General features: G+C 37.2%; 1 protein-coding gene across 1 annotated transcript in view; it reads right to left on the minus strand.

Moving 5' to 3' along the window:
* LOC116067896 (coiled-coil domain-containing protein 7-like) overlaps positions 1–12,538 on the minus strand; it is a 138,124-nt gene that overhangs the window by 67,235 nt on the left and 58,351 nt on the right. The window contains exons 14-15 of the mRNA XM_031336897.1: positions 7,361–7,450; positions 6,901–7,029 (exon numbers count right to left, since the gene is read on the minus strand). Coding sequence (XP_031192757.1) covers positions 6,901–7,029; positions 7,361–7,450 — 219 coding nt within the window. The remainder of the gene's footprint in view (positions 1–6,900; positions 7,030–7,360; positions 7,451–12,538) is intronic.

The raw sequence follows: 12,538 nt of genomic DNA on the forward strand, positions 1-12,538 counted from the left end.
AAAAAAAAAAAAAAAAATGGGACATCACAAAGGCTCCATGATTTATGGGCCAGAGAAGGTCTAACATTTAGACTATTGATCATGGATAGAAGCTAATAGAATCAGCCAGGTGGCCAGTGTCTTGGGAGTAAGACTGAAAATAAATGGGAATATTGCAAAGAGTTTTTGCCCACAATATTCACCGGAACTAGTACGAGCTTCAGCATCCCCAAGCCATCATTTTGTTGGTGTTGGAAAATGTGTGGGCAATGCCTTAGTTATGGTGGCATCTGGGAGACTAAATGCAGCGTGTGATATGTGCCTGAAACTAGATTTTAACATTTGGTACTAGAGACCCTCTAACACAGATGCTTTTTACCTAATGTCCCAGATAACTATAGTTGAGAAAAGTTTTCATCAAAAGAATGAGTCATGTTTCCAATAAACTAAAAGGTTAGACATCATTTTTGTCATTTGGGGTTGTGGCATTAAAGCAGTAGACTGAAAAAAAAAAAAAAAAAAAAGGTTTCCATGTTGGCCCAAGGGTTAACATTAATTGAAGGAAATGAGATATTTTGATATTTTTAGCTGAGGCCCCGGTGCATTTCCTGGATCACCTTACAATACTCTCTTGCTCAATAGTCATGATAAATAGAAAACTAAATCATTTATAAAGATAAAATTAGCAAGATAGCATGCGAATAAAGGTTTGGGTTAACTCACTAGGTATCAAGGTGGAGTCGAAGACAAATGAGAACCGTGGAGGGATGATGGAACTCTATTCATGGTGAGGCTGCTGGAATGTTGTTGATATGACAGCGAAAAGTTTAGAATATCACAAAACTGTAGTTGACAGCATCTGTAAGGACTAATTTTGCAAGAATTTCTATCATGAGTTAAACTATTTTCTTTGCATATTTCTAAAAAGGGACTCCTCATCCATATTGAATCATGAGATTGCAGCCCTGAAGCTGTGACCCCAGGGTCCACTTCTGGTTCTATTTCTCTTGCTCTTCCACATTCGTAGGTTCTTCTTCTGAAGTCCTGAGCATCTCAAAGCCACCAATGTTGAAATTAGATTCTTACAAACTCCTGTTAGTATAAACAGTTTAAAGTCTTCCTGTGATTGAAGATAATGTCTAGACCGGTGAGCTTATTCTAGCAGCTTCCATTTTCTTTATGCAGCTCCATCAAAAGAGTCATTCGGGAGGAACCGTCTTTGAACTGTGCTTTTAAAACTTGCATATCGAGCCATTCATTTTATCCAGAATGGATGCAGCATTCCTCTAGCCACACATCTTCACCACAGATTGTAACAGCGGTATTTTAAAAGCAATCTTTTCTTGTGGGCAGTAGATCTCCCAATGGATTTATTCAATGATATGCTATAAAGACATGAACTGTCATCCAGGCAATGTTGCTGCATTTACAGAGCACAGGCAGAGGAGATTTAGTTCAGTTCTGAAGGATGATAAGATTGTTGAAATGATGCACACAAGTTTCAATGTAAAGTCATCAATCTGCATTAGCTCATAACAAGAAAATCAAACGGTCCTCTGAATTCTCAGAGTCATTCATTGGCTTCCTGCAGTGAGAATCCTTAATGGCATCTTCCTCTAATATAAGGATTTTTCATTCACATTATAAACAAGTTGCTTTGTATACCACCTTCAATCATGCAGCTTTTAACACTACTGTCCACTTCTTCAATATTATACATTTATGCTAGGAGTTCTGCTTCTTTCTTTGCATATCCTGAATAATTTCTGTGGCAGTGAAAGTAGTGTTTGTAAGAAAATTTATAGCATCAAATGCATATATTAGAAAAGAAGATCACAAATCAATAACTTGTTTCTACTTTAGGAAACTAGGATGAGCAAATGAAATATAAAGTTAAAAAAATAAAGTAGTTAGAGCAGAACTCTATAAAATTGAAAAAAAAATTAACAGAGGAAAATAATCAACAAAATAAAAGTTAGCTTTTTAAGAAGATGAATAAAATTTCTAAATCTTTAGGCAGACTAAGAACAAATGGAATATACATTGTTAAAATCAGATAAAAATAAACTGTAAATAATTCTATGCTGAAAACTAGTAACCTAAATTATATGCTCCAGGGATTTGAAAGATACAACCTCTCAAGTTTCATGTAAAAAAATATATAATTAAAATGAGGCCATTAAATAAAATTAATGTATGATTAATAACTGTAAATAATATAAAGTAGCAGAGCCAAAGAGATTCCCTGATTAATTCAAACAAACATTTAAAGACAAGGTATATACCACATTTCTACATTTTCTAGAAGAGAGAGTAAAATGGACTCATTTCTCCTTCTTTGAGACCAGCATTGCACTAATACAAGAAAATTGCACATCAATTCCACTCAGCAACGTAGCCCCCCAATGAAAAACGAATAAATTGACTCCAAAACTACATACGAAGAATCAGAAGCCATTGGAATTTAACTCAGACTACAAGGAAGTACAATATCTAAAAGTTGGTTATCTATCTGTTCACAGCAATAAAACCCTATCACAGCAGTAAAACCCTAACTAAGACAGAAACTGGTACCAGGGACTGGGGTATTGCTGTGATGGGCCTGACCTTGTTTTTGTTTGGAAGAATGTGGATTTGGGGACTTTGGATTTGGAAAGCAGTAGAATGATTTAAATGGGCTATCCTAGTAGGAATATGGAAGACTGTTACTGAGAGTGAGTGGAATTGTGCAGACCTAGCTCAAGAGGTTTCAGTGGAGAAGTTTAATATGAGGCAGAAAGACTGTTTTTGTCATGTTTTGGTGAAGAACATGGCTGCTTTTAGCCCTTGTCTGAAGAGACTGCCTGAGGCTAAGGTAAAGAGATGCATATTAACTGCATTGAGAAAGGAAGTCTCAAAAAAGCCCAACAGAGACTTTGTTCTCTGGTTAAGTCTGATGAAGAGCATTTTGAACAAATGTAGCAAGCTGAGAAAGGAAAAATACAAAAATGTATAGTTTGAATATTAAAGGGACACCAAAAGTGAAATGGAGCTGGATCCTGTGTCTAAGGATATCTAATTGAATTAAGGGAGTAGTGACCTTGGGGTAAGATTCCACCCAGCCAAATTTAGGTTCAGGCATTATAGTACAAGCCTTTAAATCCCAGGAGGCAAAGACAAGCAGATCTCTGAGTTCAAGGCCAGCCTAGAACAGAACAAGCTCTAGGTGAAGAAAAACTTAAATTCAGGCTTGGTGGACCAGACCTTTAATATCAGTGTTTAGGAAGCAAGCATGCAGATCTCTGAGTTGAAAGTCAGTCTACAGAGCAAGATCGAGGACAGTCAAGCTTGGTACTAAAGGAGCTGGAAAAGATAAAGTTGTTGATAATGTAATAGAACAAGGGGGCCATGTTCCAGCCCCAGCAAGCAGCAGAACTCAGCAGCTTTGGACACATGGCTCTGGTTTTAGAGTCCAGAATAGAAGGGACTACTGGGGCAATTGATGTTGGTTAGCTGGAGTAAGAAATTTACGATGATTAAGAAGAGACCAGCATCACTGAGGTGAAATCTGGGAAGTATTTTTTGAGAGCACAAAGAAGCTGTGTTCCAGAGATAGCCAAGGTTGTACCTCCTTGCAGCAGCTGTACTTGGTAATGTGTAATAGTCACCCAGGTGGTACTGGTTTTGAAGGCATGAAGAGGTCATGAAGAACAGCTGAGATGTGGCAGTGTGAGGGGCCATGGAAGGCCACTGGTGACGCTGCAGCCTCAGTTGCAGTTGATGGGCCAGGACTGAAGAGGTCATGCAAAGGAGTTGAGGCTTGGCACCATGAAGAGAGTCTATGAGCAGATATTGGTGAAGACTAGTTGCAGCAGAAGACCCCAGTGTATTGGAGATGCCAATACCATAGGATTATCACCAAGAACAGCAGCAGCAGTGGAGGGGATCACCCTGAGCTTAGAGTGCTACAGAGGGCAGAGTTAGAGAAGTGACACCAGCCTTTTGGAGGAGCCCAAAGACATTGAAACAAGAAGCTATAACACTGAAGTTGCCTTGGAGACCTCAATATGTTCAGGATGCCAGAGCAATGCATGGGCTATCTGCTAAGGAAAGCTGCTAACAGGGAGTGGAACCAGCCCAGAAAGAAGTTTGTTGTAGTCAACAAAGATGAAAAAGGAGTTGGAAATCTGAAGACCGCTTTGACATCAGACTGCGAGATGCAGAGTTTGGAGTTTGCCCAACTTGTTTCCTGTCTTGCTTTGGGGATTAAAGTTAAGTGATTGGATGAATCTCAGAAAAGACATTGAATTTTGGACTTTTAACATTGTTGAGAGTGCTGTACACTATGAGGACTTTGGAAGTTGGACTGAATGGTGTACAGTACTAAACAGAGAATTCTCAACAGAGGAATCTCAAATGGCCAAGAAGGACTTAAAGGAATGTTCAATGTCTTTAGTCATCATGGATAAACCTCAATATAGTAATAATGGGTAGCCTCAATACACCACATTCACCATTAGACCAAGTGTTTAAAAAAATGAAAAAAGAAATTCCTCATGGAATTAAATGACAACATAGATCTGATGGACCTAGTAGATAACTACAAAACATCCCATTCAAACATAGCATATATTCATCTTAGTGTTACAAGGAACATTATCTAAAATAGGTCACATACTAGGATACAAAGCAAGACTAACTAATATAGGAAAAGTGAAGTAATGGACTGTATTCTATCTGAAAACAATGAGATAAAGCTAGCAATCAACAACAAGAGAAACTAAATCCAACTCATAGATACTAAATGATTGATGATTGAATGATGAATGGGTAAGTGAAGTAATCAAGAAACAAACTTTTTTTTCCTAAATGAAATGAAAATGAATATACAGCATAACAAAACACCTTAGATACAATGAACATAGTCCTTGAACAAAGAGAGACGTTTATAACACGGAATGCCTACATTTAAATAAATTGAGGTGAGGGGGAGTGTTGGTGGAAAGATAGCTCAGCAGTTAAGAGCACCAACTGCTATTCCACAGGATCCAGATTTGAGTCCAAGTACCCACATGTTAGATCACAACCACCTGTAATTCTAGTTCTAATGCCCTCTTCTGCCCTACTCAGGCACTGCTAGCATATGGCACACAAACATTTATGCAGGCAAAATACCCATACACATAATGAGATACAAGAATTTCGTTTGGTTTTTCTAAAATTTGCTAAAGTTAGCACTGTATCTCAGTATGTGACCTATTTTAGAGAAGGGTCCATAAGCTGTTGGGAAAAATGTTCATTCTTCACAGTTCGGATGGAATGTTCTATAGATGTCTGTTAAATGCATTGGATCTATAGTGTTAGTTAATACAGATATTTTGTGCAAAGATGATCTGTTCATTGGTGAATGTAGGATATTTACTTGGGGCGAAATCCATGACTTTATATATCATCATGTCTATTTTATAAATTTTGGTGTACCTATGTGTGGTGTATATATGTATAGAATTATAATGTCTTCTTAATGAGTGCATTATTTAGCCAGAATGAAATTTGTGAGTCTTCCTTAGCAAGGGATCTCTGACCTAACATGGAGCTCATTGAAGTCTTTTCTCATTTTTAATGATGCAAGCAAATTATTGTCAAATTGAAACATAAATATACCATGAAATGTATACTTAACTACTTAAGTGTAAAAGCACCTTTGTTACTTTTTGCACAGTTATTCTAGTAGCTTTTGTTCATAAATTTTATAGATTATTTTATTCGTTATTATGAACAAAATAATACTCATATATTTCTTATTTAATCCACACTTTGAATGCAAAGATTTTGAATCCAATATAACATCATACAAAATTACAGAAAGTAAAGCAGACAGAGGCAAAGAGCATAACAGGTAATAAAGTAGGAAAAGTCAAGAAAACAGAAATACAGCTTCGATTATCTATAATTTAGGGTTGAAAAGATGGTTCTCAGTGGTTAAGTGCACTTGGTGCCCTGCTAGATGACTTAAGTTCAGTTTCCATCATCTACATGGTGCCTCATAACCATCTATAACTCCAGTATCATGGGATCTGACACCCTCTTCTGACTTCCACAGGTACCAGACATGTAAATGGAGCATGCATATAGGCAAGCAAAATGCTCATACACATAAAATTTAAAAAAAAAAATCTAAAAAATTTTGAAAAAAGGAATATCCATAATTTAACTACATATGCCCTTAAGAGCTTATTAAGATAGAAGTATCAGAATGAGTATAAAACTACACACAAAGTTTCTTCTAAGAAAAAACATTGAAATAGTAAAACAGAAGAAAATTAAAGCAACAGTGACAAAAATCCATTCAGAGAATAACCAGAAGTGTGCTGAGCCACATTAATAAGAAATAAGGAAGTTATTAAGGGAAATGAAGAAAACTATCAAAATGATGAGTCCCTTTAGTAGTAGAACAATATTCTCTGACCTTGAAGAGGTGAATCTTTGAAAGATGTATGTACAAAAAGACTACAGCATCATAAGATTAAAGCAGAACTTGATACTATAACAAGAAACAGAAATGTAGAAAGTGGGCACAGGCAAGCCAGTAGTTAACTGCAAACGATACCTAGACTGTCAGAGGATTTGGGAGTCTATTGTGCATAATACTTCAAAGAAGAACATGGCTGGAGGCCTGTTCTTAAACTCAATAGGAAGGTTTCTTAAGTTTAATTAAAAATAACATAAATGGGTCCTGGAGAGATGACTCAGCAGTTAAGAGCACTAACTCCTCTTCCAGAGGTCCTGAGTTCAATTTCCAGAAACCACATGTGGCTCACAACCATCTGTCATGGTATCTAATGCCTTCTTCTGGTGTGTCTGAAAACAGCTACAGTGTACTTACATACACAAAATAAATAAGTCTTTACAAAAAATACAATGTAATAGAAGTGTACTTACTCCCTGTAATATTATCCCAAAGAGAGTGTTGTTTCTTGGTCTGAGACTGGGTTCTGGTTATATAAAGTTTCTTCTCAGGAAATAGATGGTCTAGTGAGGCTTCTTTTTTGAAATGTTCTAAAGGAATTGCTAAGGAGAAAAAAAAAGCCACATGGGTTGGAGAATTTCTGAACACTAAGACTTCCCACCCCTAGGGAGATGAGGAAAGGTGAGCACAGTATGCAGGAGAGTGCACAGCCTTTTGTAGCAGCTCCTGAGTATGAAAATAACACCCAGAATCCAATGATCATTGTTTGTTTGCTTGCTCTGTTTTTTTTTTTTCATTTTTCCCAGTTTATTCATTTTGACTTCCATTTATCATCCAAAAGAATCCACACTCAGGTCAGAGCACAAACTGTCTATGAAACATAGACAGAATTCATGGGCTTAATTTAAATCTGTTTATGCTTATTTTACGTACTAGTGAGTCTCGAAGTGCCAGAAGTTGTTCCTCTTTCCATTTGCATCTGTGTTTCTGAAGCACGACTTTCATCTGGTACTGCAAAATGAACTACATAAAGATATATATTTAATTTTCTCAATATAAAGGAAAGTCTATGAAATACTGGGGTTCCAATATCTAATAACAGGTATATAACGGTACTTTCTCTTATTTTTGTAACGTCCTAAGTTACCATGTTATATCTGACATGACTATGGGAAAAGTCTCATCAGTGGATTTTGTGGAAATTGCCATACTATTTTGTAAATATTTTGAGGAATCAATGGTGTCATATTCTGTCTACTAATTTCACAGGTTACTCATGTTTTTAGGTCACTATTTATTCCTAGACAAACCAAAGAAAATGCATGTCCACAGGGCTACCTGCCATGGCATTACTGCAACTGTAAAATGTCCAAAATCACATCAAACATAGGAGAGTGGCTAAATAAACCAATACATGTGTATTAACACAGTATAGAACTGCTGCATATGAGGTAGTACAAGGTGCTGTGTGTAGCTATGAAAGAATAGCAAAAACACTTATATATATATATGAATTTAAGAGATTTACTGAAAGAATGTTAAGTAAAAAAAAAAAATGCAAAGGAAGGCCAGTCCACTTAGGGCACCTGGGTGACTGTGTACATTTCATTCAAAAGGTAAAATTAAAGGAATGAGGATTAAACTGCAAGCAAACTACAGAAGTGAAGCAAAACTCCATACGAGTAACAGCCTGGGATATCCAGGGATAGTCTCAGTTTCTTTTCCTGTTGCTATGATGAGTTACTCAGTAAAAGCAACTTGAGGGTATATTCTAGCTCACAGTCCATTTAGTGGGGAAGTCAAGGCAACAGATGCTTGAAATAGTTGGTCATGTTGCATCTACATTTGAAGAGTGCTTGAATGCATTGCGAAGTGATCAGTTCATGCCAGCATTCTGCTTTCTTTCTCCATTTTAAACAGTCCAGAATCTCCCGCCAGGGAACAGTTTCAACCACAATCAAGATGGGGTTTTCCACCACAATTAGTATAATCAACCAAGATAATTTTCTCCACTCATGCTTAGGGGCCAGGCTTCCACTTGACTATTGGTTCTGTCAAACTGGCAATTCACATAAATCATCATAGTTAGTTTTTGGATTTTTTTTCTTTATCTGCTAAAGTGTTCTCTAACAAGACCTGAAACATTATAGTATAAAGTATGTGCATGAATCTGTCAGTATCTTGAGAATCGGGGTTAATACTGTGGATGGACACACATGCTAAATGGAGAAAGGAGAGAACAAGTCCCAGAGACTGAAACTGAAGGCATCCAAGAAAATTCATGATTTCTGAAATGTGTGTGGGCATCCATACCCAGGAATATTGTGCACATGGTATATGTCTATGTCCATATACACGTGTTTATATACATCTGTACTTATAAGGAAAACAGTCACATTTTAAAGTCTCACATGTATCCTTTTAGGCCAACCCCTAGATAAGCAGAAAGGTTTTCTAGCAGTTCTCATAGAGTAAAATTTAAATGCCAGACCTGATACCAACTAGTGCACCATAGTCTTTGGAGGAATTTAAATATGGGCTTAGGTCTATCTAAGAAAGCCCCAATGATTTACACATAAACTACTCATGACCCCTACTCCCACCCTGAGTGAGACTGCCTGTGAACTGGAGCATGTTTTTAAGTTTTTAATCTAATATCTTATCTTTTCAAAATAAACAAGACCAGGGGTTGGGTTTGGCTTCTATTTCCATACTGGAGAATGGTGCTTTATTCCAAACCAGGAGTGAGCAGCATGCGCTTCTTGGGCCTCTTGGTGTAATTAGCTACAACCTCCACAGCCTTTGATACTATCTAATTCAAAGGTTAGAGGTTGAATTGTACCCCTTTCGAAAAGATACAAGTAAAGCCCTAGCAACAGATGTATGTGATCTCAGACAGAAAAGGTGAGAGCTCACATCTTAGATAGAAACATACTGGTATGGAGATAAAGCTGACAGAAACGTGAATACTGAAAATGCTTCTGGCATGGTTTGGTGGACGTAGAAGATACGTTAGGAGCTAAAGTTATTCCTATAAAGTGGCAGGCAATGTGATCCTGTTCAGTAGAAAATAGAACTTGTGAACAAAGAACTTTGATATTTTGCTAACTCAGAATAAAGCATTTAAGGCATTGCTTGATTTTTTTTTCTAGATAAAGCAATTGGTAAACAAAGTGAAAAAGAAATCATTAGGTAAAAAGGAAATAGAACAGGGCCAGGAAGCGGGAGAGGGTGGGTTGGTAAGCAAGGGGAGGTGGGAGGGAACAGGTTTTCTTTTTTTCTTTTGGAAAGGAAACTGGGAAAAGAGATATCATTTGACATGTAAATAAAGAAAATATCTAATAAAAAAAAAAGGAAACAGAAAAAGTGCAAATTTCCAAGCTTTTTAAAAATGAAAGTTAAAGTTAATGAAAATAACCCCTGATGTGGAAGAGCACACCAAGGCATGTCTAGCTGTTTAAGAGCCAACATGTGAAAGATAGATCCACAGAGTACTTGGGCCAAGGAAACTAAAATGGATGGAATAATAGACACTTTACAAACTTCTGGCATCCAACAGGTGAAAAGGAGGCCAACAGCTATTTTGCTGTGAAAAACATTATTCTTCAATAAATAGGAAGAATGGCCCTAAGTGTGATTTCAATGACAGTTTAGATTTTTCCTATCACCCTAGCCAGCCGGCTGGGCCACTGCCTGTTTCTTTTCTAGGCACCCAGCACCAAGAGCAGAGCCATGGGGAAAAGGGCATCAAGCCAATTAAATTATCCTCAAAACTTAAAATCAAGCTAACTTGGCCCTGTTATGCTCTGGGTTTTCTTGGCTTGTCCCCCGTGCTGCCTTCCTTCTGGAATAGGAGTGTTGGCGTGTGCCTGTCACACCATTGTGTATTTGAAGTGGATAACTTGAAACTTGACTCTGCAAGCCCACAGAGGAAGGGAAGATTTCCCTGGGATGAGTGGTGCTCCAAACCTCACCATCGCTAGTTACCAGGGCAGTTTAGGTATGAGAAAGAGTCAGAAGCTGATTATGTTTAAATGAGACTCTGAAATTATAGTTAAATTGGGAGTACATTGGGATGTTATAGATATATTTTCTTTACAGGAAGAATGAAAAACAAATATTGAAAGGTTAGCTAGCAGCTGGTAGGTGGAATTGTGTTTTTTTTTCTCCCAAGTATATAGAATTCCTAAACTCCAGCACCTCATAATGTGTTCTGATTTAGAAACAGGACATTTAAAACAAAGAAGTCATTATGGAAGGCCTAGATCTGCTATGTACAATATTCTTACAAAAGGGACTCTGTGGACAAGAGGTGTGCAAGCTGAGAAAAAGACTGTAAGAATAAAAACAGGTCATGACTGCAAGCCGAGTGCAATCACGTGTTGTCAGTAATCAATCAGAGACATTCAGCAGAGTCTAGTTGCTTACCAGGAAGAATGAATCCTAGCTTATCTTGCACAGCTAGCTTCAAGAACTCCGAGATACTGAATTTCCACTGCTTAAGCTATTTAGTTTGTGGTATTTTGTGATAGAGGTACAAGGAATATAATTGGAGAGAGATAAAGGAAGCATGCTTCATTTTGGGCCCAAGACTAATATTCCTAGTACCCTTATACAGACACAGGTGTATATGGATCCCACAGACCAGTCTAACCTTTATTTCTATGATTTATGCCAATGAGGTCATGAATTAGTTTGAATACATAGCCAAGTGTATTGCTATATGTATTAACTCGCAAATGAGCAAGGAAATTGCTGAAGGTAGGGCAGTTTTATGGAGGTATGTAAAGACCATGATGTACCTGATGGTGATTAGTGACATTGCTTATAAAATATAAAAATATAAAAATGGCAATATCAATAGACATGCTAAAGCAAAGAGGAAAATTTTCGCAGGGTCCTATAGCTAGATGAAGAACTACAGATAACCAGTGACTACTGGGAGATGGAAAATTGGCTTCTCCTAAAGATGAACCACCTTGTTGGTTATTCAATACAACATGATCAGCTCTGAAAAAATTATATACATATATGCATATATATGTATATAATTTTTATAAAAATATAAAATTATATATATAACAAAATGGACTCAGTATAAATACAACAATTGTACTTATATATTTACATATTTATATATAACAATATGTTTGTGTATAACAATAATGGGAGAGTGGATGGTATAGGAGGTAGTTGGAAGTAGGAGGTGGAGGAGGGAGGAAAAGGAAGAGGAAAAGTGATATAATTCTGTTTTAATTAAAAATATATGAAAAATAAAAAAAATCTAGACTGCATAGATGACATCCTTAAAAAAGAAAGACAAAGAAAAATAATCAAACTGAACCAAATTAAACAACAAAAATCCAATAAAGCCAAACCAATAACACGAGCTTATGAACTGAGGAAGAAATGTTGTATAAGTACCCACACTGCTGAGATGAATAAGGAAAAACTTGTTTGTGAGACAAGTTCTCCACTCAAGAGCACACCTGACCTGTGTATATTGTCCCTGAACTCCATAGTGCTTTAACTTTGTCAACGTCGCAGAATATGTAACAACTGAAAGACTCATGCCACTCTACAAGGTCAAAATCAGTTTGCCCTAGTGTGTAATGGGTTGCAGTACACAACATTATCCTCCCATGAAACTACCCACAGTTGCCTGACTTTCTGCCAGCAATAGATACGACCTAACCTGAAATTTCCTGTTCTCAGGGCAAGCAGAACCCATGCTATATTGAAGCAGACTCAGCCTTTTCTAGATCAGAGCCCGGACCAACAAAAACAGTTGCCCTGCTGAGACATGAGTATATGAAATGTGGAGACCTGGACTCCAAGTGAATCTGAATAAGCTGGAGAGGGGAACAAGGTCTTCTCTGAGAGGAATCAACTCCAAGGCCATTTAGCCTACTGTACTCTCAGAGGCACAGGAACACCAGGACATTTGGGCATCTTTGGGCACTGCTACATCCATCCAAGGAGGGAACCAGGTGATGGTGCATTGGATTTTGTGTGTGTGTGTGTGTGTTTTAATTTAGTTTCTTTTTTTTTTATTAGATATTTTCTTTATTTACATGTAAATTTCTCCATTCGCAGTTTCCCCTCCAAAAA

This window comes from Mastomys coucha, unplaced genomic scaffold (genome assembly GCF_008632895.1).
Source record: "Mastomys coucha isolate ucsf_1 unplaced genomic scaffold, UCSF_Mcou_1 pScaffold22, whole genome shotgun sequence".
Lineage (NCBI taxonomy): Eukaryota > Metazoa > Chordata > Mammalia > Rodentia > Muridae > Mastomys > Mastomys coucha.